At 39.5% G+C, this 27,550-nt stretch overlaps 1 protein-coding gene across 2 annotated transcripts; it reads left to right on the forward strand.

Moving 5' to 3' along the window:
• The first annotated feature begins 392 nt into the window (after positions 1-392).
• LOC101098325 (cell cycle control protein 50C-like) lies at positions 393-27,130 on the forward strand. Of its 2 annotated transcripts, none has more exons than XM_003991597.6 (8): positions 393-684; positions 2,291-2,489; positions 6,510-6,620; positions 14,840-14,941; positions 15,938-16,025; positions 16,419-16,559; positions 23,719-23,928; positions 26,678-27,130. In XM_003991597.6, the coding sequence occupies exons 2-8, from the start codon at positions 2,298-2,300 to the stop codon at positions 26,866-26,868; spliced, it is 1,035 nt and encodes a 344-aa protein (XP_003991646.3). In that variant the 5' UTR covers positions 393-684; positions 2,291-2,297; the 3' UTR covers positions 26,869-27,130. The 2 variants fall into 2 exon arrangements, with proteins under 2 accessions (XP_003991646.3, XP_006936057.3); XM_006935995.5 differs by having other exon boundaries at positions 397-708.
• The last annotated feature ends 420 nt before the right edge of the window (positions 27,131-27,550 follow it).

Here is a 27,550-nt window from a genome sequence, read left to right on the forward strand (position 1 = left end):
AAAGAAATATCTGGCCCAAAATACTAATCAGTTAAGGAAGTTACTGACGTTAAGGAACCCAGTTCTAGAAATTTGAAAAGCAGAGTATATGAAGTATATTTGTATGCTTGGAGTAGGTTTATTTAGAAGAAAAATATGTAAATATAAAAGTGCCTGTAGATGAATCACTGGGTTCTACTCCTGAAACCAATACTACATTGTATGTTACTTACCTTGAATTTAAATAAATTAATTTTTTTTAAAAAGTTCCCATAAGGTAAGATCTGGCTATTTCAAGAACATTGTCCCAGATATGTGTTCACTTACTACTGTGATGGTTAATGTTATGTGTCAACTTGACTGGGCCATAGGATGCCCAAACAGTTGATCAAATATTATTCTGAGTGTTTCTGTGAGGGTGTTTTTGGAAGAGATTAACATTTAAATGAGTGGGCTTGAGTAAAGCAGATTGCCCTCCTTACTGTAGGTGGGCCTCATCCTGTCAGTTGAAAGCCTAAATAGACCTGTCCACCTCCCACACACCCCCACAAACCACCCCCACCTCCAAGAAGAGAGAATTCTGATTCCAACTGAAACATCAGCTATTCCTGCTAGATAGCCTTCAAACTGGGACCTTAGCACCTGGTTCTACACCACCTTTTGGCCTTCAGACTCAACCTGAGACATCAGTTCTACAGAGTTCAGGTTTGCCAGCCTCCTCCATAACATGTGAGCCAATTCCTTATAACAAAATCTCTTTATAGACCTCTGATTAATTCTGTTTCTCTGGAGAGCCCTGACTATATACTAATGTAAAGGTTTTTTGGTTTGGGGTTTTGGTTAGTTTGGTTTTGTTATTTTATAAAAAGTCTAAAAAATTCTGTTCTTACAGATTTGATACTGTGATGACCCGTTTGCTAGGTGTTATCTGTGTAGTATAATCCCACCCAATGTTGGACCAAGTACGTAGATGGCAGACAGACCTGATTATTTTCTACGCCAACCATGCACATATAATCTAATCTTGTAGGCTGTTACTGCCTTTTAAACCCAAGTTCTTGACCATGTTTACCTAGTGAAATAAATGGTAGATATGAATTAGTTAAGTGTTTGCTGCCATCTTCTCACACAAGGCTGATACTGGCAGCCATATTCTTCACCATCTCCAAGTCAGATTCAAGTGACTTGCTGAGAAGTTCCCACTGGTATTATGCTTTTCCCAGTTTGCAAGTGGGAAGCTTTGACTCTGACTTTTACACGCCTAGTGTAAGCATTTGCATTTATTTTGTATTCTTTTCAACTAGCTACACCTGCCAAAGTTGTTGCTTTCTTTAATATAAAAATAGTCCAGCATGGCTTCTCTGCCTAATGCTAATTTAAAAAGGAAGATTAGAAACTCATTTTTTTTAATTCTGTATCTTAAATACATCTTAAAGAAGAGGAAGTAATTATTAACAGCCTAATAAAAATGATATTAGGAGATTTCTGATAAATGAGAAAAACCCCAAACCAAACCAATTCTACTGTATGGCAATATTGAACATTTAACCAATTATCTATGTTCCTCTTCCCTTCTCTTGCCTCATTTGAGCTACTCCAAAGCACATGCTTGGGAGAAGTTTAGATGCTTTTATGTACGTTTTCTACCTGAGTCTTTCTTATGGATGAAAAAATTGGCAGTTACTGAGATTAGACATCTGTGTTCCACAATCCCTGTTTCCTTTCCTCTTCGTCATTATTACAAATAGCAAAGCTAGCTGTAATTTGAGAGCATTTTTCCAACTTAGTTTATATTTATGTGAGAGGCAGCCATGTTTGTAAAAAACCTGATAGCCCTATTATTTTTTGTATTGATCTCTAAGACTTTAGGCAAGTTCTTAAAGATAAATCCATTTTCCCCCTTTCAGGAAGGGCTTGCCCTGAATTAGTCACCACATACCAGAAATAGCCTGTTATAACTGCTTCCCAAGGTCACCAGATGTTGGTTTAGTCCCCTGCTGGGGACTATTCCTTTTAGCCATGGCATTTAGCACAAGTTGTTGGGGGGGAGGGGGTGGATTGTTTTGGTTTTGGTTTTGGTTTTGGTTTTGGTTTGTTTTGAGCCTAAAGTAAAATATACCTAGCAATGGCTGATTGAAGAGAGCCGTGTTCCTGCTGAATATCAGGTTCAGTTGAATAATTCTGGGAAGAAGAAAGACAGCAACTACAGAGGAAGGTTCATATAATTCTTAACTTAGTATTATCATTATGCAGTATTACTATGAGTAGCAATGTTATAAATATCTCAAAAGTACAACCCCATCACCTGCAGGACCAAAATGAAGAAGACATCCCAGATCTGCCAATCCAAACTGCCAGACAACACTGCCTTGAAGCAGCAGCAATTGCCCGCCTACCGGTTACAGCTCTCGGCCACTGGAGTCCTCTCTGGCTTTTTTGCCACAGGAGCATTCTGCCTTGGTGTGGGCATCATCCTTATATTGTCTGCAAAGAGTATCAAGGAAATAGAGGTTTGTCCCGTCTTACAATTTTAAGGCATTACATTTTTAAGGCAGGTTCTAAGAATTTTCAGCTTTAGAACTATAAATGAGTGAGCGATCAGTATGAGAACAGAGCCCCTCAATAGATGAGACTGGAAATAGAGGACACTGGAACATCCCTTTCTCAGCTGGTGCAGATGATGGCAGCCTCTGTATGTTGGCTTTATTCATTCCTACTCCCTCTTGAGGACAGTTACTCTCACATTGGTCATCTCAGCCATTTGTTTACAGGCACCTGGCAAAGCAGAAGCTTTTTCAGCTGGCAGAGTGCTGACCAAGGATTCATAGAGGTAGGAGAAGGAGAGGCAGGGCCACATGACTGCCAGATGCCCATGAGTCACGCTGATAAAAAAATGAAGAGACAGAGATAGAAGTCTTCAATTTTGTCCCGCTTTCAAGCATTGTGTCTTTCCCTTTGCAAGTGAACTCCCTCTGAGATCATTAATTTAGGAAAGGCAAGAACCCAAATCTTTCTGGCCTCTTAAGGATACCTAGAAAAATTAACCAAATTCTACTCAAGATTGAGAAAAATTGAAACTAAGGGCACACCACCCCCCGCCCCATGGCAAGCCTTTGTCAATGTGATTAACAAACTGTTGGAGGATGAGAATCTGGTCTGAGGAGGGGACATAAGAGTTGGTCGGTTAGATCAGCCATGCCCACATTCAGTTCAGTCTAACAAAGTAAGCAAATGTTTCATTCAAATCCGCTTTGAGCAGATTACCAGACATCTCCAGGCTATGACCTCCACTCTGAAGGCAGCCTTGGAAAGCTGATCTATTCTCTCTCCTGATAATGGCTAACAACAAAAGTATGAAGGCCAAGTCTATCAACATTGACTTAACATTTATGAGTGTCTGAAGGTGCTAAGAGTTCTGCTGGGTTTGCAAATGAGTAAAGATAAGTAAGTTGATACCTGCCCTCAATGAGCTAATGGTAGAGCAGGTAAGGTAGTGTGTGTGAAGAACAGAGAGCTCAGCCATGGTTGCCTTGTTCAGCACATCCACAGCCCCTTCCTTGCACACTGTCAGTACATAATAGGCACAAACTCTTGAAGGAATGGATTAGGGCAAATGGTGAGGACTTCAAAGAGGAAAACACCGTTTCAGGCCCCAATCTTCCTTCCAAACCACACTGTTCTAATGCCTTTCCACTTCTATTTTCTGCTCCCAGCAATTTATCTCCCCAGGAACTAAATACCATTAAGTCCTTTTGAGTTCTCCGGTGTGAGATGTAAACCACCAGGCCTCACCAGGGGCAGATGCAAAATGGCAAGAGAAAATTATACTTGCCTTGTGGAAGGCAAAGTAACTGGCTTACAAGGTTAATGATACTTATTTCCACAAACAGCTCATCCTACTTAATTTTCTATTTTCTTCTTCACCAGCCCCTTTCTGGTTCTTCTGCTTTTCCCATGTCCTCCTTGCTTCCTTTCTGGTTATCCACCCCAACCCACTATGAAGTGCAGCCTCCATTAAGAGGCCACCATTGCTAAATGCTGTCACCCTATGCATGTGAAGGGAACCTCACCCCATGGTTCACTAAAGCCATTCCGCAAACAACTTTCAACAGAATGATTTTTATCATGTTAAGGAGATTTTCCAATTGACTTTTTTTAAAAGTCACTTCAGATAGGACTATTTCTAACATTTTTTTTTTCTTTATACAAGAAAACCAGAAACTGCTGTGACAGTGAGATCCTCTTTTGCACATGGATGTATTTCATTATATTGGGTGAGAAGATGGAATACATATCCCAGGCCAATGTGATCAAGTACAGACCCAGTGGAAGAGTTCTGAGTGGCTTTCCTCTTCTCACTTAGCCCTGTGCAACAACAAGGAAGTGACCTTTTTCCAATTCACTTTAAGCAAGAATGATCATTCCTGCCTCTCCAAAATTATATAAGGAGCAGACTGTGGTCTTTGCTGTCATTTTAGAGTTATAGATTTATAAGGCCATTTGAGACAGTAGGTCAGAGATATGTTTTCCTCATATTTTTTTTTATTTATCTTATTATTTTTTTCATCATGATAAGTGTATTCTTTAATCACCTATTTCACTCTCCCCCCGCCCCCGACTTACCCTCCGGTAACCATCAGATTGTTCTCTATCGTTAAAAGTCTGTTTCTTGGTTTGTTTCTCTCTTATTCCTCTGCTCATTTGTTTCTTAAATTCCACATATAAGTGAAATCATATAGTTTTTGTCTTTCTCTGACTGACTTATCTCTCTTATTAGCATTATGCTCCCTAACTCCATCCACATTGTAGCAAATGGCAAGGTTTCATTCTCTTTTATGGCTATATTGTATATATACCACATCTTCTTTATCCATTCATCAGTTGTGATGGACATTTAGGCTGCTTCCTTGGTTTGGCTACCTCATAAAGTTTTTAGAGCTAGAAAGCACCTTAGATATCATCTACTCAAAGATCACCATTTTTTTCTAATTCTGCATTAATAGGGCTCAAGAATGCAGGGAGCAAAATGTATACTACTACAACAGGGTCACAGATTAATTGATAGATAAAATAATGCTAATGAACAAAGTGTGGGCCCTGGAGGTTAAGTATTTAACTCAAGGTCAGAGATTGGCTGAACTGAACCCCAGTTTCCTCAGTCACAGTTTAGTGTGCTGTCAGTTCTGAGAGAGCCCTGTTCTTTAAAGCTTTTTAAAAATCAGAATGCAGTTTCACAAACAGAAAGGGCATCAATATTTTCCAAAATAATAGTTAAAGCCTTCCTGTGTATTTAAAGAATGATTTAGGGGCGCCTGGGTGGCTCAGTCGGTTAAGCGTCCGACTTCGGCTCAGGTCACGATCTCGCGGTCCGTGAGTTCGAGCCCCGCGTCGGTCTCTGGGCTGATGGCTCAGAGCCTGGAGCCTGCTTCCGATTCTGTGTCTCCCTCTCTCTCTGCCCCTCCCCCGTTCATGCTCTGTCTCTCTCTCTGTCTCAAAAATAAATAAACGTTAAAGAATGATTTAATAATTAAAGATTTAAGTAAATATAAGCATCTAGGTACAATTAAGTAGCCTTTTGGCTAATTTTTAATTTAGTTTTGGCTTCAAAACTCCAGTGGTTTGCAAGGATTAAAAAATCCAGCCTTTCTTGTTGGTCTTCCCTCCCAAAGAATCGTAAATCCCATTGGCAGTTTACCAAGGAGAAGGCCACTCCCTTGCTTGCTTGCTCTTCCCCATTCCCATAATCTTCCAATTATTCTTCAACACAATGAGGAAGGAACAGAAGGGAGATGCACAGCCTCAGTGGCCTCTCTGTGAGCCTCCCTTCCTTAGGCTTCTTCCAGCTGTATCTTTACATAACTGAGGCTCTCAGCCAAAGCTCATAGGATTTGTTCATTTGAAACACACCGCCCTTTTTTAAAGAGTCCACTATACCATTTTTCACAGAATTTGATTTTTAAAAAACAGAATGTGATAACACTTAAAGCAGAATTATTCCATGTATATAAATAACCCTACATTTTGGAAGCATTTCTTTTTCTGTTTTTGGTCCTTTTTAATAACTTCCTCTAGATGTCATGTAGAAAAATTCATTAGTATAAATATTTTCCATACAATAGAATGGAAACACAGTGAAGTGACTTCCCCATAAAGCTGATTAGCCTCAAGCTGTAGGCCCAGTTCTTGTGAGTCATTGACGAATATTTTCCTAATGACACCTCTTTATGATCAAGACATGAGCCTTTATCACAACTGGTTACGTAAATATGCAGTAGAAACACTGAATTCCAGGTCAGTGGCAAAATGCTGCCAGGTCCCAAAGTGAAAGACTGTAAAAGGGCCCACTCTTCCCAAGCATCTGCAGAAACACTTTTGTCCCCTACTGTAGGTTGTTTTTCAGTCATGTCCCAGCATCCATGCCCTTGACCCAGAGAGCTTGAAGGCTTAGGTGGTGGACTCAGGACTTGATTTTTAAGAAATGTACTCATGTAACTTTTCAATTAATAATTGTTCTTTTCCCTCTCTGATAGATTAAATACACAAAAATATGTGCAAATTGTGCAGAACTGCGAGAAGATGCTATTAATTTTGACAAAGAATGCACCTGCTCTATTCCCTTTTACCTTTCAGAGACAATGCAGGTAAGTGAAATTCAAGAGCCTTCAACTGGCTGTACACAGATCTACTCCTATTTCACACTTGGCAGTAAGTTCATGATTTCCACCAAGTGCTTTCCAAATCTGAAAACACAAAAAATAAAACAGGGTGGGGGTGAGGGATCTTATAAAGTGTTGAGTTCATGCACAACTCTTTCCCTACTTTTTTCCTTTGGAATGCTATTCTTCTCCTTTGTCTAAGTTTCTAGACATACCTGTCCAACTTTCTAACATAATTCTTAACATCAATGAGACAGACTTTATTCCAAACGTCAACAGAAGAGGGGACTATAGAGATCTTTGAGTCTAACCACTCATTTTATAGTGAGAAAATTATGGCTGAGAGGCTAAGTGACTTGGCCAAGGTCACACAGTGAGTTAGTGTGAGGGGTCACACACCTGCTGGGACTGTCCTTCCTTCCTCCCTGCCCCCACCCCACCCCTAAGTCATTCTACATATACAATTTTCTTTTCTTTTTTTTTTTTTTTTTGCACAAAGGCACATCACTTTACTGCCCTATCTGAAAGGTAGGTACAAAGATGCAAACAGTTACATGTATACAAGGAGTAATGTTTTCCCAGAAATATGTTTTATAACTACTACGATGGTGCCAAAGACAAGTTCAAGAAGGAGAGAGACTCTCCTTAGGAAGATTAAGCTCCTAAGATTTGGATCCAATTTTTACCAGTCTTTAATTACAGGAAGTTGAGGAATTCAAAACGATTTCAAAATTTTTCCCATAAAAATTACTATCTTTTAAAGTTTACCCCTCCACTGATCTTTTTTTTTTCTTTTTTTAATTTAAATCCAAATTAGTTAGCCTATAGTGCAACAATGATTTCAGGAGTAGATTCCTTAGTGCCCCTTACCCATTTAGCCCATCCCCCCTCCCACAACCCCTCCATTAACCCTCAGTTTGTTCTCCATATTTATGAGTCTCTTCAGTTTTGTCCCCCTCCGTGTTTTTATATTATTTTTGTTTCCCTTCCCTTATGTTCATGAGTTTGGTCTCTTAAAGTTGTCTTATGATGTAAGTCATATGATTATTGTCTTTCTCTGACTGACTAATTTCACTTAGCATAATACCCTCCAGTTACATCCACGTAGTTGCAAATGGCAAGATTTCATTTTTTTTTGATTGCCAAATAATACTCCATTGTATATATATACCACGTCTTCTTTATACATTCATCCATCGATGGATATTTGGGATCTTTCCATACTTTGGCTATTGTTGATAGTGCTGCTATAAACATGGGGGTGCATGTGTCCCTTCAAAACAGCACACCTGTATCCCTTGGATGAATGACTAGTAGTAACATTGCTGGGTTGTAAGGTAGTTCTATTTTTAGTTTTTTGAGGAACCTCCATACTGTTTTCCAGAGTGGCTGCACCAGCTTGCATTCCCGTCTACATATACAATTTTCTAATCCCTAAGGCAACTCTTGGCCTCGCTCACTGTCAGGCACTGAGGAGTGCCAAAGAAATATTAAGAGAAGTTCCTGCTCTTGGTCTGATTAAAGTCCTGTGTTAGTCTGGGTCCTCCAAGAAGCAGATGCCAAGACAGGATTAGACATGCAAGAGATTTATTGGAGGGACTGCCTGTGAGGGAAAATGGGGAGAAAGCCAGAAGAGACTGAGACAGCTGTCAGACCACAACACAACTCTGACCCCTGTGAAGAAAAGGGAAGGGGAGAAGGAAGGAGGGGAAAAGGCACAGGAGAAAGAGGAGGGAAAGGAGGAAGGAAGTGAGGGAGAAATGTGTTAGACTGCAGTGTACTCTTTAGAAAGTTTCAGCAAGGCCAAAAGAGAGTCCCTAAAGAAGTCTGCCTCAGTATCTCCACTGTGCTCAGCCATTGGGAGCAGCCAGGGACATCATGGCCTTGGTGCAAACACAGGATGATTTCAGAGCATGACAGCTGGGGTCATCCCTCAATTATTGTCCCTGTATTAGCAGATCCCAGAGGCATCTTTTATCTTACCTGGTACTCAAGAAATGAAAAAACTATATTCCCTTGAACTCCTCAAAGGTCCTGTCCTGTGCTCTGGACTCCACACCCCTCCACCAATGGCATCCTCCTCCCTGACCTGGTTGATCCTTCTCCCTCCTCTTCATAGATGATTCTGCATGGAAGGATCTAAGTATAGGCAGGTCTTCTCTTGAGCTTCCCATTGAGCATTCCCCTTTAGCTACCCACCTCAAGGCCCTGCTTCCACTTCAAACTCAGCTGGTCCCAAACCAGACTCACCATCCTCTCCTGAAAAACCCTCATCACTTCCCTTTCTGGTAAAGATCTCATCACCAAGACTCGAAACTTTCCTCTGTGACTTTACCCTGCCTGCTCCTTTTTCATCTAAGCCTCTGATGTGTGGGCACTTTTCTTCAATCCATCTCTCCAACCACTCTGTCCCCTCCATTATTTAGGCATTGCCTCAGCTCGGACCTCCTGGTCCCTTATCAGAGATACCTAATTGCACTCCCAGCCTTTGGTTTTCCGTACTTTAAACCACATAAAATCAGTTCACTGTCCTCCCTGCCCCCCAAAAAAGCACTGTTTCAGGGTGCTCTTTGACCACCTGAGGCCCAGCTACCTTTTCATAAAAAGGTAAAGGAGGAAGGAGACCTTGTACTTCTGCCAACTGGCCAACTTGCTTTTGCCTGATAGAACTGTATGTTTCTGCTGTTAATTTGCCTGGAAAATCTCCCCACTCACTGCCACTTGTTTTAGATGCCTAACATTCATAAGCATTCCTTGAGCCCCCTTTTCACTCATGTCTCCAGAAACAGTTTGCCCACATTTGTTTCCTGGGAGCACTGCTTTCATTCTTCTGATGAACCTATAATCACTTGTGTGATATCCTGTGGACACATTTCCCCCACTTAAAGGATCGTGCTCTGCATGTCACACCACAACTACCCACTTGCAAGTATTGCACCACACGCTCAACCTTCCCTCCTGTTACCGTAGATAAGCTATCCCTGTTCCAGTCTTGAAGTCTTACCTCCACTTGTGCATAGAGGCCATTTTTCTTGCCTCTGTAAGGACTTAATTCAGCAGTTCTGTCCTCTGATATATCGCTAGCTTTTCTTTGTCCTCAATCATCCCCAGCATACAAAACATATTATTTCACTTCTCTTCAGATAAACAAACTACTCTTCTGTTCTCCCAATTTCCCTACCAGCTATTGTCCCATTTCTTTCTTCCCATTAGCAGAAAAACTCCTCAAAAGAACTGTCTATCTTGGCTACTTCTAATTCCTCTCTACTCATTCTCTCTTAAACCCACTCCAATTTGGTTTTTACCCCTAACACTCAGTGAAATTGTGAGGAAACCGATGACTTTCTATGTTGATAAATCCAGCAGTCAGTCCTTACTTAGTAACTTGTCACTCATTGGACACAGGTGACCACCCCCTCATCCTTGGCATACTTTATTCTCTTGGCATTCAGGATCCCATACTGTCTTGGTTTTCCTCCTAGCCCCTCTGGTTGCCCTTCTTTGGTTCCTTTGCTGTTCTTCCTTTTCCCCAAACTCTTTATGTTGAGATCCACAGGGCTTTAGTCCCAGTCTTCAGTCTTCTCTCTAACTGCATTCACTTCTTTGGAAATGTCATCTATCTCCAGACTTTAGATGCCATCTATTGCCAACACCATTTTATATCTCTATCCCAAATATCTCTTCCAAATCCACAATTGTATTTCCAGCTGCCTTCCTAATGTCACCATGTGGATGTCTAATCGATATCTGAAGTCAACATTTCTAAAACTGAATTCCTGGTTTCCACTTCTCCCCTTATCCACTGCACCCCTCTTCCCCCCCCCCCCCAAAAAAAAAGCAAAAACAAAAACCCCTAACCCATCCAAAGACTTCTCAATCTCAGTTGAAAATAGCTCCATTCTTCTGGTGCTCAGGCCAAAAGCCAAGGAGTGATTTGTGACTCCCTTTGTTCTCTGATATTTCACACCCAATCCATCCTGTTGGCTCTACCTTCAAAATATATTCAGGATCTGTCCACTTCTCCCACCTCTTGTGCTACCACCTAGCTCCATGCCATTCCACCTCTTACTTGGATTTCTGAAATAGTCTCCTAATAGGTCTCCTTGCTTATATTCATGTTTCAATATAGCAGCCAGAGTGCGAATTTAAATCCTAAGACATATGTTATTCCTTCGTTCAAAAAATCCCTGCAGTGGAGGCACCCCACTGGCTCAGTTGGAAGGGCACATGAGTCTTAATCTTAGGGTCATGAGTTTGAGCTTCATGTTGGGTATAAAAATTATAAATAAACAAACTTTAAAAAAAAATCCCCGTATGGCTCCTCTTTCTACTCAGTGAAATCTTAAGTTCTTACAAGGCCTTACATGATTTTACATGACCTAATCAATCCCTCCATTCTCTTCCCCCCAACCCCACTCTCACCACAATGGACCCCTTACTCCTCAAATAAGTCAGGCATTCTCTTGCCTTGTCCCCTGTACCTGATATACACTTGGCTAATTGTCCTACCTCCTTCAGGTCTTGACTCAACCCTCTCCCCAGTAAGGTCTACACTGGCCATCCTATTTCACACTGCAACATATCTACTCAACTCACCCCTGTAATACTCCTGGTCTTTGTTAACTTGCTGTAATTTTAATTTTTTCCATTAATACTTATCACCTTCTAACTTGCCATATAAATTAATAGTTTATGATATAGTATTGTTTATTGTCCATTTCTCACTGTTGTGTCCCAAGCACCTATAAGTTACCTGGCACACTATAGGTGCTCAATTAATGTTTATTGAATGAACATATGAATCTTTGCTTCCTCCACAGGACCCAGCACAGTCTATTTTATGTGGTAGATGCTCAGAAAATGTTTGTTGAAAGACTAAATGAATGCAGGAAATATAAAGTCCTAAGTTGTATGGCTTTATGTCCTAGGAAGCTTTGGTTTTATGTGACCCTTTCTTATTTCCCCTATGATCCCAAATGAAAGCATGTTGGCATTAGTAATATTCTGAATACATCTATATTGATTATGGCTAGTGTTAATCAGTTTTTTTAAGTTTATATATTTATAATTTGAGAGAAAGTGCACATGCAAGCAAGGAAGGGGCAGACAAAGAGGGAGAGAGAGAATCCCAAGCAGGCTGTGCGCTGCCAGCATACAGCCTGACTGGGGGCTCGATCCCATAAACCTGAGATCATGAGCTGAGCCAAAAGCAAGAGTTGAACACTTAACCAACTGAGCCACCCAGGCACCCCTAATCAATTTTTTAGGTAAGTCATATATAAACTGTAAGGAAATTACTGAGTTTTACTTGGGTTAGGTGATATTTGCAGTCAGTGAGGGAAGTTTTACATATGTGTTTTTATAGATCAGAATCCTAGTTCTCTACAGCTATGCCCTCTCTTGCCTTCCTCAACTCACCATGCTGCTCCCCCAAAGTAAAAGTATTGTTTATGGGGCACCTGAGTGGCTCAGTTTGCTGAGTGTCTGACTTGGTTTTTGGCTCAGGTCATGATCTCATGGTTCGTGGGATGGAGCCCCATGTCAGGTTCCATGCTGACAGCACAGATCCTGCTTGGGATTCTCTCTTTCCCTCTCTTTCTGCCCCTCCTCACTCATTCCCTCTCTCTCTGTCTCTGTCTCTCTGTCTCTCTCTCCCAAAATAAACTTTTTTTTTTAAAGTGTTGCTTAAAAAGCAGAAACAGACTCATAAACACAGAACCAGCTGGTGGTGGACAGAGGGAGGGAGTAGGGGCATGGGCAAAATAGGTGAAGGGGAATGAGAGATACAGGCTTCCATTTATATAATGAATAAGTCACAGGGAAAAAGGTGTATCATAGAGAATATAGTCAATGGTGTTGTTACAGCATTGTATGGTAACAGATGATAATTACAATTGTAGTAAGTATAGCATAATGTGTAGACTTGTCAAATCATTATGTTGTACACCTGAAGCTCATGTAACATCGGGTATCAACTATACTTCAATTGAAAAAAAAAAAAGTTAGTGTTGCTTAACTAGCAGGGCAGGAGGGTTGCTTAAAACAATGGAAAACCATTCTCTCACAGTTCTGGAAGTCAAAAGTCTGAAATCAAGGTGTCAGCAGGGTTGATTCCTTCCTGGAGTCTCAGAATACTTACATTTTTGAAGAAAAAATTCAAAAGGATAAATTCTTAAAGGGCTTTAGTTTCCATCTGTCTGTGTCCTTTGAAACCCTTAAGTCAAAATAAATGTTACCAGCTGCTAACCATTCCTTTCAGGCAAAATCCATAAAAATCCAACCAAACCAGTTAGGGCAACAACAGGGCCTTCGGTTCACCAGTTAGCACACATTACACATGCTAGTCAGTAAATTCACAGAAGACTGCCTTAAACTAGGAATCCTATACAAAGTGCCACTGAATTTAAAGAGAAGCAACACCATAAAGTACCTTATGGCTCTAGGACCAATAAAAAATGATGATCTGGGAGGCTTTGTTAAGTTAAATCTTGGACAAAGAATCACTGAAGAAAGGTTATTGAAACACTTCTGTCCCTGGTGTGGTGAGTGTTCTTTGCCTGTTTATTTTGTCCTTTATATGAACATATAACTTTGGGTAAGTGGAATTCTCTTTTTAGCTTCCAAGAAAATGTATGGTAAATTCCACTCTGTGGGTTTCATATTTTCTATAGTTATGGGTCAACAATAGAGGTTCGCTTGTTGGGTGAGGAAAGGTGATCAGTCATTCTTGCTATGCCTGGCTCGCTCGCCTTACACGCTCTCTGTTTATGGTATTGCAGCCTACTTCTCTGTCGTGACCCAGAATCTCCCCTTTCTTGGTGTTCCAGACACTTTTCTCTTACAAGTGACTGAGCTCTTCAGCCTTTGTTGTTTTCTGTAACTGGCCACAGTTACCATGACCCTTATTTCCAGCCTGCCCCAAGTACCAGCTCACATTTTCCATACTCACCCACTTAAGTGTCCTTGGGGTGAGACCAGAAGCCTTTCCAAAATGCCATTTTTCCATAGTAGAAGAGAATCAATTGACTCGGGAGATTGTAAAGGAATACATTTGTATTTCTAGCACTGAATATAGCATCTAACATATGGAGAGCACTTAATAAAGGCCTTCATATTTTTGGATGCAGGCCTTCATTATTTTGGAGGTAGGTATATATTAATTATAAACAGCCACATTGGTCATTTCCATTTGCATCATATATGCTGTTAGTAAAATCTGTATCAAGTCTGCTGGAGAATTTGGGTATGTCACTATAAAGATAAGCATGCTGGTAGCCTGTGATGAGGCAGCCTCATAGGACAGCATACATGAAAAAGACCATCTCTCATGGCAACAAGGTGACTTATCACTAAGGTGAAAATCACCTTTCTTTCAGAACCATGAGTTATTCTATTCCCCTTTTTTGTCCATAATGAATGGTTCACCATTTCTTGAGCAAGTGCTGTGTGCCAGGTACTGTGTTAGATCCTAGGGGTACAAAGACAAAACCCCTAGAGCCAGACAGACCACACAGGGCTAATCTCATGCCTTTCACATGTACCCAAATATGCTTGGTGGTTCCAGCTTCAAATACGTCCAAGGATTTGCTTTGAAATCATTGGCTTTGATGCCTACCACAACTCCTAGGCAAAGCATTTTTCCTACTATTGCTAGGAAACAACAATATTTGTTACATCAATTTTATATATTGAGAATACAAAATCTTTTCATGGTTTTAAAATCTTTTTATGGCAGGAACACAGTAGCCCTTACAAAATCATCTCAAATAAATTAATTGGTTATTTTAATAATTCTGTGTAAATGAGGATTTTCCATCACTGATTTTTAAAAATGATTTCTTGTGTTTCTCTTTGACATAAAGAAACTTACAGTTCCCAGGGCACCTGGGTAGCTCAGTCCATTAAGCATCACTCTCATGAATTCAGCTCAGGTCATGATCCCAGGGTTGTGGGATCAAGCCCTGCGTGGGGCTCAGGGCTGAAAATGGGGCCTACTTAAGATTCTCTCTCCCTCTGTACCTGCTCCACTTGTGCTCGCTCGCTCTCTTTCTCTAAAATAAAATTTGAAAAAAATTTTAAGAAAGAAATTTTTAGTTCCCATCAATTTTTTCTGTGGTACTTTTTATTACAGAAATCCTGTCAGTGTTTATTAATATTCTAGTTAATTCTTCTTACTCTAATCTTCTTGCTTTTCTCCTTTACAGGGCAATGTTTATTTGTACTACAAGTTATATGGCTTCTATCAGAATCTTTATCGATATATTCTATCCAGAAGTAATAGCCAACTGGTGGGTACAGATTTAAAGGTAAGACTTTATTTAATTTGGTATAATACTCCTTTTTTTAAAAACCAGGTGGATCTTTCAGTCTAAAAGAGAGTTTGGAAAATAAACTAAAAACGTAAAGTTTTACAAGGCAGGAATGCTCATTTCATTCTTGCATAAATTGAAGGAGCTGGGTTTTCAGTATAATTGCTATTGAGAGGCATGGTTTCTCTCTTCAAAACAGTAATGTGTATCTTGTCCAATTAAATGGTTATCCTTTCCTGCACCAACCATTTTGGTAGTAACTCTGAGTGGTTGGTCTCAATCCAGTTCCTTGTATACCTACCATTGTTCTTCCAATAACTGGGACGTTCGCTCCAGACCAGATTAAGGAAATTCAGCCCTACTTGATTGATTAAAAGACTTTGGTTTAATTAAATACCCTTTCTCACCTAGAACACAAAATTTTATTCTTGATAAATGATACTCACCATGCTAGCAAAAAAAGCTAGAAGGAAACCTTTTCCATACTGAGATTATTATATGCAAGTGATAATCAAATGATTTTTTGGCAACCACTCTTTTTAGATACATTCTGGTAGTTAGCTGTATGGATTCCCTGTGATAAGTCATCTAGCTATATAAACTCACCATTTGTATAGTTTCAGAATATGAGTTACACTTCGACAAAAAAGGGGTTTAAAAATGTATTTCAGTGTAGCTTAGTGTGATATTTAGCACAGCCAGCAAGTTAAGTTCCTTTCTGCAGATATATTGGTATGTTACATATTGTTAATAAGGGGGAAAAAACTACACACACACACACACACACACACACACACACACACACGTCTCCAAAACACAAAACTTTCTGAGTCTAAGTGAGCCAGAAGTCTGGGAAAAGTTGGTAGCAGTCCATAATCTTGTTATGTGTGAATAAATTAGTGTGGGTTGATTTACATTGCCAGTGTTGTCACTTTTAACATTCTAAGAGAATTTACCAAAGCATTTCTCTTTACTGTATCATCTTGCATCCAGGATGTTGGAAACTGTGCTCCATTTAGCAAGTCCCACAATGGGACCCCCATTGCTCCTTGTGGTGCTATTGCCAACAGCATATTCAATGGTAGGTGACTTTTCCTGTCTCCATGGTGTGCCTTTTCATAAGCGTGTAATAACCTAAATGTCCAGAAGATCAACTCTGCAACTGGCAGTTCAAGAAAAATTTTTGTATGCATTATCCATTGACTTATGGTATTTCATTTGCAAATAAGTTCTCCCTTACCAGAGATTTGAAGTAGTTAGGGAACATGAGCTAAATGGAGCTTGACAGTATTTTCCAATATTTGAGGCTTTGGCAAGAAAAAGAATAGTCTTATAATTCCAACACCTATTGCATGTAGGCATGTTGAGAGTCTACTAAAACCCTAGTTTATTTTTCATCTGTGTCTGGTTTTGTACTTTGAGGTGGGGCAAAAATGCTTGCTTATATCTCTGACAATTTTTAATTTCCTTACAGATACCATCATTCTTTCCTACAACCTTAATTCATCTATACATATGGAAGTCCCAATGCTAAGGAGCGGAATTACATGGTGGACAGATAAGTATGTCAAGTTTCGGAATCCAAGTGCCATTAATCTTTCTAGTGCATTTACAGGTAAGATACATATGTTAAATATTTTTACCTCTTTACAGAAACATTGATTTTTATATATGGGGAAATGTTTATGATACCTCCTTCTTTACTTTTTGTTGACCTCCGTTTTGCTCTAACTTTCCCTACCTGCAGGCACCTCCATCATATACCTATCAGAAACATGAAATGATTGGTGCCCTGGTTCTTTCAGTTTATCATTTGGAAAAAGGCAATGTTTTAAAAAACATGTTGCTTCATCTGTAATTAGGGTCACCATGTAATTTATTGTCCAACCTGGTGCACTTTTGAGAGTAAAAAGGGGCACGAGAATAAGTCAAGTCATATGTGTGTTTGAAATTTGTATTTATTTATCAATAAATTGACATTACCCTATTGGTGGACCTGTAAAATAATTCTATACAAACTATTTTAAAATGCAATTCTTTCAAAACTTAAAATGACATATCTGTGTATATTAAAACAACCTAAAAAAACTACTTTATTATTAGAATATTAAAAATAACATAAGCAGAATAATTATTCTGGATAGTCACATACTTTAATCAGTTTCTTGGCCATATCTGTCTTCATTACATGCCTCTGTATTTTTATTTTTTCTTATAGTTTTTTTAACATTTATTTATTTTTGAGAGAGAAAGAGGGAGCACAAGCAGGGGAGGGGCAGAGAGAGAGGGAAACACAGAATCTAAAGCAGGCTCCAGGCTCTGAGCTACAAGCACAGAGCCTGATGTGGGGCTCAAACTCATGAACTGTGAGATCATGACCTAAGCTGAAGTCAGATGCTTAACCAACTGAGCCACCCAGAGAACCCGCATGCCTCTTTATTTTTCTAATGAATCTGTTCTATTATTTTAAAAACATTTTATTGAAATATTTTTGCACCAAAAACCATAAGGTACCTAGGAATAAACCTAATCAGAAAGGTAAATGATCAGTGCACTGAAAACTATAGAAAGTTGATGGAAGAAATTGAAGAAGACATGAAGAAATGGAAAAACAGTCCATACTCATGGATTGGAAGAATAAATATTGTTAAAATGTCAATACTACCCCAAAAAGCTTGACAGATTAGAAAATAAAAGGAAAAAATTAGAAAAGGAAAAAAGAGGTAAAAAAGGAAAATGCTTTGAATAGAATAAAATAAAATGATGAAAGTCAAATAGAATTTTTAAAATTTTAAAAATGTAAAAAATATAGTAGAAAAAGTTAAAGAAAAATCTTTTTAATAAAAATAGAAAATAAAAATAGATTTTTTTCTTTTTCTGTATTCAAGAATAAGAAAAGAAAAAAAATTGAATAAAAGGACCAGCGAATAGAATGAAGTACCATTGAAATTACATCTGGTTTCCCATAGAAGTGAAGCTATGAAGCACTTTGTAGTCCATAAACTAAGCAGGGGGAGAGACGTGTTTGTCAAGAGCACTGTTGGCCCAGTTAGGCAGGGTTTAGTGTAAAGATCTGTTCTCCACTAGATGGTGCTGCTTAGCTTACTGGGGTGGATTGTTGTGGCGTATGTAGGTGTGTATGCCCATGTGCAGAAGGGCTGAAAATGGTGTCACCCAGCTACCCAGTCTCTAGTATGGGAACTCTGTGCTCTCTGTGACTGGCAATCAAGCACCCTTCCTTTGTCTTGGGCTTCTGTCCACTACCCGCTTTTACACTGTCTGTGACCAAGCAGTCAGGTTGCCAGGCGGCACCTGACTCAGATGCGGCTGTGTTTCCCAACCCCTGACTTCTGAGGGACTGCAGCTCTGACCTGCTCAGACCTTCTGGAGGAGGGTCTTGTTGAGCAATGGCTGGATGCCAACCCACCCCCAGGATTGTTTGGGAGACTGCTGCTGCTGATGCCCAGAGACTGCAGCTGGGTGCCAGTCTACTCCAAAAACAGTTCACGTGATCTTGTAGCAGCAGTGTTTCAGGGTTTATGGAAAATCACAACACACGTCTGGCACCAGGCTTCCCCTTAATGTCCTTGTTCCAGCACCAGCCAATGTGGCTGTTCTCCAGGGTCCGCTGGGGCCTTTGCCTGTGGGGAGGCCACACAGCCTCTACCAAATGTCCTCCCAGCAGGGGAACCACCTCTCCCGTATGACCTCGCTTTCTACTCCTGGGGATTTGCCCTTCCCACCAGAGCACTTCCAGGTATCAAGCTGCAGAGTTTCAGACTCTGCACTTCCCCTGTTTATAGAGTCTTAATGGAACTTAAACCCTCTCCTTTCTCCCTTCTCCCTTCTCCCTTTTTTTTTGTTCCATCCCTGTGACTGATTCCACTTTTCCACTTTCTCTCCAGCTGCTTTTTTTTTTGGGTGGGGGGCTGATTTTCCAGTACTCTTCCCCCATCTCTGTCCTCTCTCCGCAAGCAAATACAGTTCCCTGCCCTCCACAGCTTCTCTCTCCCCCAGTTCACCTCTCTGCACCATGTACCTGCTGAGTTCTGTGGTTCGGGTTGTGCAGATTGTTGTGTTAATCCTGAAATCAGTTTTCTAGGTGTGTGAGATGATTTAGTGTTGATCAGGCTGCATTTCAGGGATAAGAGATGCAAAAAAAAATTGCCACGCTGTTCTGCCATTTTTGGCCCCTCCTCCAGATGCTATACAATATTAAACTTTCTTGATATCATTTAATTCTGGAAGAGAAAAACATTTTTTATTCAGTTAAAAATAAGAGTTCCAGGGTGCCTGGGTGACTCAGTCAGTTAAGCGTCTGCTCTTGATCTCAGGGTCATGAGTTCATGTTCTGTGTTGGGTTTTGCACGGGCACGAAGCCTACTTAAAAAAAAAAAAGAAAAGACAATGAAATGAAATAAACAAAATAATTAATAAATAAATAAAATAGGAGCTCCATCAAAAGAGTTTTTACATAAATTGAAATATCCAGAGCAGAATTATAGAATTTGTTTTTAAATGTTTATTTATTTTTGAGAAAGAGAGAGACAGAACGTGAGTCAGGGAGGGGCACAGAAAGACAGACACACACAATCTGAAGCAGGCTCCAGGTTTCTGAGCTGTCAGGACAGAGCCTGACAACGGCTCAAACCCACGGGCTGTGAGATCATGACCTGAACCCAAGTTAGACACTTAACCAACTGAGCCACCCAGGTGCCCCACAATCATAGAATTTAAAATTTAAATTTGTACACATTTTGAACTCTTATTATGTAATATGTTCAATAATTTCCTGCTTTTTGGGGGGTAAATTTTAATATCTTCTTGTTTGCAAGCTTGGCTTTCAATAACTATAATTCATTAAATCAAAAACTGAAGTTTTTTGATATTCCATATTTTGGATACTTTGTTTAAAATTTTTCAACTCTTTTGAATTAAATTCAACCAAAAGTTAGAGGGCTTATTTACCAAAAAAGTTTGAGATCATTGTAGGACACATCTTTTGGTATATAAAATAGTTCTTCAAAGGCTCAAATATTTCTAAATTTCTGGTTGATGATATATAACAAAGACAGGCCACATACCATGCTGATGTATTTCCTTAATTTAGCATCCCTATTACTGTAAAATTTTTGCAGTTCAGTTTCAAAAATATTTAAATTTGCACAACTACAGCTCTTCTTTTGATTGGTAAAATAGTGTAGCTTGTTTGGATATAATTATAAATTATGTATGTACTACAACCAATTTAAGAACATTGTTGTGTTCTTAACACATTAATAAATTTCTCAATTTATTAAGAACATTATCTTTATTCTGATATTGTGCTCCACCACATTTGTATTTATATTATCACTACGAAGCCAAAAATTTACACTTGCTGTTTGAATTTTTTAACTGAATTTAGAATCAATTTATTATAATATTAGAGGCTTTATCTTTCAAGATTGAATATCTAAAAGCCTTGCTTTGATTCCATGAAAAATCAAACCCAAAAAATCAGACCAGCATTATAATTAACTTGTCTGGTGTTTCTATTTGAAACATCTGAAGACACTAATGTAAAACTTGCCTCATTTAACTGTTTACAAAGTGGTTTTTTGTGCTAATAGAGGCAAAACATGAAAGCTTTTTTTTTTCTTTTTTGGTAACAACAACAACAACACAACAACAACAACAAACCCTCTAAATAAAAGGAGAAGGAAGCTCACTTGATCTAAATGACAAGTCAAGGTCGTGCTCACATTATTAGATATAAATAGACCTTCTGTTAGCTATCTGAGGTAAAGCATTGTCTTTGGATACACTCTTTTAAAAATAGCCACAAACTTCTAAAGTAGATTCTGATGTTCTTCAGCAGATTTATGTCTTTTAATTTTCACTCAGTCACTGACATCACAATGATTCCCCTGTTGTGGGGTAAATGTCAACTAACACTGCAAGTTTCACATTCATCAACTTTCTCAAGAAACTGTACTTAATTTTATATTAAACATATGTGTTCCCTTTTTAACTCTTCACAGCTACAGGGACTTTCTAGCAAATAAAAACTGATACCAAACAATAAAATAGTTACATATTTGTACCATATAATAAATAATAAAACCACAGTTGCAAGGGAGTTCAGATGACTCTCAGCAAGACCGTTCAGCATCTATTTCCCACATATATCATGTATGTATAATGTAACCTATAATTTCCCATGTTTCCCATTGATCCCACTGGCTTATAGACTGGCATCTTCATGCATCTCACAGGCCAAGAGTGAGGTTATGACCTAATCAGTTGGAGTGTCAAACAGCTGGCAGAGGTCACAGGAATATGTTGTGTTTTGATTGAAAGGGTCTCTGGTTATCTTTCACTAATTACACATTAAAGTAAGTACTCCATTCACTGCACATTGGTATTTCACACACTACCTGTTAAGACCTGGAAGGTGGAGGGATGGAGTTATAAACATATTATTTGTTTGGGGTAAATGCTAAGTCAGTTGGGATAACAGACAACAGACATCAGCTGGAACTACTTTAGACAAACGGGCATGTATGGTCACTTTATCTCTGATTGACTTCCTACTGTTTGAAAGGAACTTGGCAGCATTCTATAGTTTTGTCTTCCCACATAACCACAGGCCTATAACACAAAGGGGCCTTGGCTTTCATCTTCTGCTATACTTTGTTCTTACCTTCACTGTAAGAGTTACCACATTATCTTGTAATTATCTATTTGAATACTTGTCATCCCCACTTCAAGTCTGTGAATTCCCTGAGGAAATTAGGAAGTTTTATATCCCTGTTCCTTCATACATAGTGAGCAATCAAGAAAAGCTTATTGTTGAATGAATGGATAAAAGTAAATGACCCAACTTGGAAAATGAAGAAAAGTGGTGCCTCTTAAACCACACTTCTTATACTCTTCAGTAATGGGATGGAGTGGGAGCGGGGGTTGGTAGGAGAAGGCATGCTTGAACCTACATTTTTAACAAGCTCCTTGGGTGACTTGGGTGTCAATGTGCCCATAGGACACATTGTCTTAGGGCATGTCTCTGGCTAAAGTAGACAGAGGGTGAGGTCCACAGTATGGGTACCAAAGGCAATTTCAATTTTTATCAAAATTCTTCTGGCAACAATGATTGAAGTTTTGGGAAGGGTCAAAATAGGTGAGCTCCACAGAATTTGCAGAGGAAGTTTCTACAGCAAAGGATTATTTCCTGAGGAAGTGTTTAAGAATACAAACATACTTCAACAGATTAATCCAACCAAACACAGTACTCACTTTTACCAGCACCACACCCCATGCTTAGAAAACACGACTGGGTTTCTTTTAAGAGAAAATAGTTTAGTTAATTGTCAGAGTTGAGAAAGAGTGGTTTTCCCTTTTTCATTTTGTATTCTACAAATACTGGGACCAATTGTCTGGAACTAAAAAGTTCATTAAACAATTTTCCATTATTAACTCATTCTTTAAAATTCAATATAGTTTTTAGGATCAACTTCTGTCAGCTTTAATTAGAACCACTCATTCCTTTATTGAGCATATATTGAATACCTGCTATGTGCCAGGCACTAGACTAAATGCCAGCAGAAAAAAGATGAGGAAGACATTGTACTCAAGAATCTGCTGTAGAGTGGGAGAGGCAGACATGCCCACCATGGGCCCTAAAGTGGGAAGTATGAGAATGAGACTAAACTCAACAGACTCATTTCCTGGCACTGGCCCTCCCTCCTGTGCTTCCAACATTCCCACAGCACCCAAACCGACTAGGCCTCCTGGATTTAGAAGAGGCTTGCAGTACCTTTGCTCTTCACCGCCTACCATCTACCAGTTCCTCCTCACTTCCAGCCTTCAGCTCTTATGCACACTATTGCAGAGAATCTCTGTTTAACACGATCTTCATGCACAGACATGATAATTTCCTTAGATTACATTTCTAGAAGTAGAATTTCTAGACCAAAATATAATTAAACCTTTTTTTAAAAAAAGTTTATTTATTTTGAGAGAGAGAGAGCAAGAGAGAGACAGGGGTAGGGGCAAAGAGAGAGGGAGAGAGAGAATCCCAAGTAGGCTCTGCACTGTCAGTGCAGAGCCCGATGCAGGGCTCGAACCCACAGACTGTGAGATCATGATCTGAACCAAAATCAAGAGTCAGACACTTAACCGACTGAGCCACCCAGGCACCCTTATCAAACATTTTGATGCACGTTCCTAGATTGCCAGAGGTGTTATTAATCCACACATTTCTCTGCTCTGTTCAAGAGTTCCCGTTTCCATTGCATCATCAAGGGTTGTCACTCTTTTTCTCTTTACCAATTAACCAAGTTAGGTGAAATGATCATATCTTGTTTTAATTTTCTCTCTTTAAATTACTAATGAAGTTAAAGAAAATACAGAACCTATGGTGATATCACTGAATACAACCACTATTATAATTTTCTCTACCTGTTTTTTCTCAGTGCTTTATATGCATTTAATGTAGTTGAACACATAATATACATATAATTTGATACTCTGTTCTTTTTTAACCCTATGGCAAATCATTATTTCCCCTACATTTCTCTAGAGTCTTTTTAATCCATTATTTTTAGTGGTTATGTATTCAGAGAGCTCACACACATGCTCACACACACACACACACACACACACACACTTTTTTTAAAGTCTTAATGTTTATTTCTCTTAAGAATGCAAAAGTTTTTTCATTCTCTACATTCTAAGGAAAGCTGAATGGGTATAGATGATTTCTTTCAACCATGTCCATTATTTTCTTCCCACAGGAACCGCAAAGCCCCCATACTGGTCTAAACCTGTCTATGAACTGGATTTAGAGGATACAGAAAACAATGGCTTCCTCAATGATGACTTCATTGTGTGGATGCGGACAGCTGCCTTTCCCACTTTCAAAAAACTATACCGTCGACTCAATCGAGTACAGTATTTTATTGAAGGCTTGCCTGCTGGTAACTACAGTTTCAACATTACCTACAGTATCCTTTTATACCACTTTTGCTCCTGGGGATGAAGGAAAATCAGTGTCCATCTGGGCACTAGTTGTTGAATTATTTCATTTTTTACTTTTCTATTCTACAATCTAATCTATCTATATGAAGAAGAAATATATAGTTCTCTCATAGGTAATACTGTCACTTGCCACCATATAGCTGTTTTTCTACACCTTATGTAATCAAATGTGTACAATGGGTTTTTTAGGAATAACAGTAAAGCAGTATCAGGTAAGTAGGTATGGGTAAGTAAGGAGGGATATTTCTATCCTCCAATAAAGATTAAGTACCACGGAGCCTTGAGATCTTTAACAGAGAGGAGAAGACTGCTATGTAAGATGGGATGAGTTTGGAGGACCATAGTAATGAAGAGAGAGCAATTTGATAAGAAGTAAATGTAGAAAATGGGCTAAAAATAATGAAAACTGAGACTGTAGAGCCTTTTATTCTAGACAAAACTATAGACCAAGGGAGCCCCGGACTCAAGAAGCAGGTCGGGTTCATCCAGCCCATGTGATGTGTGCTGTAAGCTGTGCTCTGAAGACGCTATTCTTCCCTCCTTTGGCACAAAGCCAGCTAGTAGGGGTCAGTGCCTTGGTTACAGACATAAGGTCCAAGTTAGGAGATACATGCTTTCATATGAGATTCTGAATTTTTTACTTAGTTCAAAAATACAAATGTAACTCTTGATCTAAAAACAAAAAGACTTAATTTCAAAATGACACCAAACACTGTTTTTTAAAAAATATATATATTTATAAGCAATTTATACTCACTGTCATCATCGGACTTTAAAGTCTCTTCCTAATTCTCCTTGAAGCTGAAACTTTCCAGGGCTTGTAAAAACTTTGGGACATCAGCCCAAATAAACATCAGCATTTCCAGTAGCATCTCAGGACTGACTGGGGGTTGTTCTTGGGGCCCGTGGCAGGCCAGAGGATCTTAACACAAAGCTGTCTCCCTCCTTTGTTTCTATACCTCTCAGGGAGCTTGAATGAGAAATACTTGAGAATAAGTGAATTGACTGCATGTGCTCCAGTTCCCAGCTCCATTTTCTCTTCTATCCTGGAGTGTGGATATCTCCATCCTGACAGGGGAGGGGGACCTTCCTCAGTCAAAGACGCCCCTACCGACGTGACACAGTCTCTACTTCTCAGCCTGTTGCCTCCTTTTTGTTCACTGATGAGGAGTACAGTTTGCCTTCAGTTTGTTCATTTTCATGTCTCCCAAAATGAAAATGAAAGCCACAAACTGATTTCTCTTATGCAGCATTATCCATACACATCAAAGAGTAAGCCAAAGACTATTACCTTTTTAATAGGATTTTAGCAACCCCCCCCCAAAAATTTGAGATTGAAAGTTGCTTGACAGCGGTCTCTCAAATTAGATCTTCCGGTGCCACCAACTTTGTCTATGACTGCCTTACCAGTTACAGTAGCAATCACAAAACAGGAAGAAAAAAACCAATCATGTCCTCACAATGCATGATAAGGAGTTTCAAGTTGAGGAGAAGCATGGGTTCCAAACAAAGGAGACACTCTGTTTCTCCTCTGGAGACAAGCTCTCCTCAGGTGACTTCGCTCACAGTCATATTTTAATGCTGATGACTCTCAAGTGTAAATCTAGCAAGCAGAACCTAGATCCTGAGTTTCAGTCCTATACTTGTGCTCACCATGCTGAGCCCTGATGTGAGCGGTACCCAGCCTGCCTCACGGCCTGGCGGCTATGCAAGGAGAACAGCTATATCTGAGCTGCAGCAAACACCTACCACTCCTAAGGGGAAAAAGATGTTCTTTGTGCAAGGAAATGATCTTAATGGAACTGAGGAAAGAAAACAGGCAGGTGGGTCAAAGTGGCACTCAAGGACTTGGTGACAGTGAAGAATTCTGATGGAAAAGAAAGAGAGAGAACTTGTTTCCTTGTTAGGAAACTGGTTAATTTCCTTGTGCCTTTAAATCGCATGTTGCCAAGTGATTCGAGGCCTTTTAAGAGCTTTGCTGGGAAATGCTTCTGTCCTGTGCCGTTGCTATGAGAAGCCTTTATTTGTTTATTAGTTTGGTTTACAAAAGGCACCAGATGTTTAAAAACCTCAGGCCACATGCATAATCAAAATGACATCATTAAAATGCTAACGATAGCAAACCCACTTCAAATATTTTCTCTCCGGCAGTGAGGGATGTTTGCTTTTTCAAAACCCAAATGAATGCACCACCTTTAGCTTTCCCACCAAAAATGTTTTGCCATCTATCTCATTATTTTTTCTTCTTCACTGGTCTTGAAGAATTTTCCCTCAGGTAGAAATTCAAACAGTCTATGAAGGACTTTAGCCTACGCTGGGTCTCCTGATTCATAAACATAAATTTAGGCTTGCTGTAAAACCCATCTGTATTCTTTTCATTTCCTTGGGTCTGCCAAAGGAAATTAAATATATTTGTTCATAATTTAGTTGTCCGTAAGCCATTCTGATGTATTTGTGTCAGAATTTCTTTTATAGACTAGAGCTATGGTGAGAGAAGGCTTCTTTTTACTTAATTTCATTCCAGCAAGATACACCACATTGCTTGGTAAACATTAGACAATATGACATTGAATATTCAACCATTCTTTTAACCTACAAAACAACAAATTTATGTGGTTCAGATATTGAGGATACTATATTGGTACTATATTGAGGATATACAGTGGTAGAGCTGACAGTGTCGAGATAGGTCCTTAACAGGTCTTCTTGTTTTAGATTTTCCAGTAACCAGGTTCAAAGGAGAAAAGTCAGTTGTTCTTTCCACCCTGACATGGAGTGGAGGCAGTAGCCTTTTCTTAGGTCTCGCCTACACAGTGACAGGAGCTGTGACATGGTTGGCTGCCTTTTCCATGATGGCAATCCACTTGATGCTGAAAGAAAAGAGAACGCTCTTCATCGAACGGTAAAGTCAAGTTTTAAAAAGAAAACAAGAAAACACAGAAATGGACAATGAAGCAACTAACAGAGCCAATGATTTCTGACAAGGCTTGAAATGACTGGGATGTTTCATCAAGGGGAACTGGATTGACCGACCAAGTGCAATCCCAGAAAGATAAATACTGAGAGTTTCAGGGTGAAGAAGAGGAAGAAGAGGGGGAGAAAGCGGTGGAGGAGGAAGGATGGAACAGCATAATTATGTATTTAGTAAAGTGTCCTTGGAATGGGAAAGATAAGTGATCCTTGAATTCTTTTCTTTTAATTTTTTAAATTTATCTATTTATTTTGAAAGGCAGAGAGAGAGAGAGAGAGCACACAAGTAGGGCAGGAACAGAGAGAGAGGGAAAGAGAGAGAATCCCAAGCAGGGTCCATACTGTCTGCACAGAGCCCAACGCTGGGCTCAAACTCAAACCGTGAGGTCATGACCTGAACCGAAATCAAGAGTTGGACACTTAACCGACTGAGCCACCAGGTGCCCCCATCCTTGAGTTCTAAACCAAGTCTCAGGTGTTTATTTGAAGCCCTGTGCCAAAGGCCGGCGAATGCCTAGGGAAGAATGCCATCAGCAGACATAAGTAAGTCAGTCTGGGTTCCCAAAGACTTTTAACCTCAGTCTCAGACCATGAGTCTTCATTGCCTGGTAGAAATTA

The sequence above is a fragment of the Felis catus genome, chromosome C2 (assembly GCF_018350175.1).
Source record: "Felis catus isolate Fca126 chromosome C2, F.catus_Fca126_mat1.0, whole genome shotgun sequence".
Classification (NCBI taxonomy): domain Eukaryota; kingdom Metazoa; phylum Chordata; class Mammalia; order Carnivora; family Felidae; genus Felis; species Felis catus.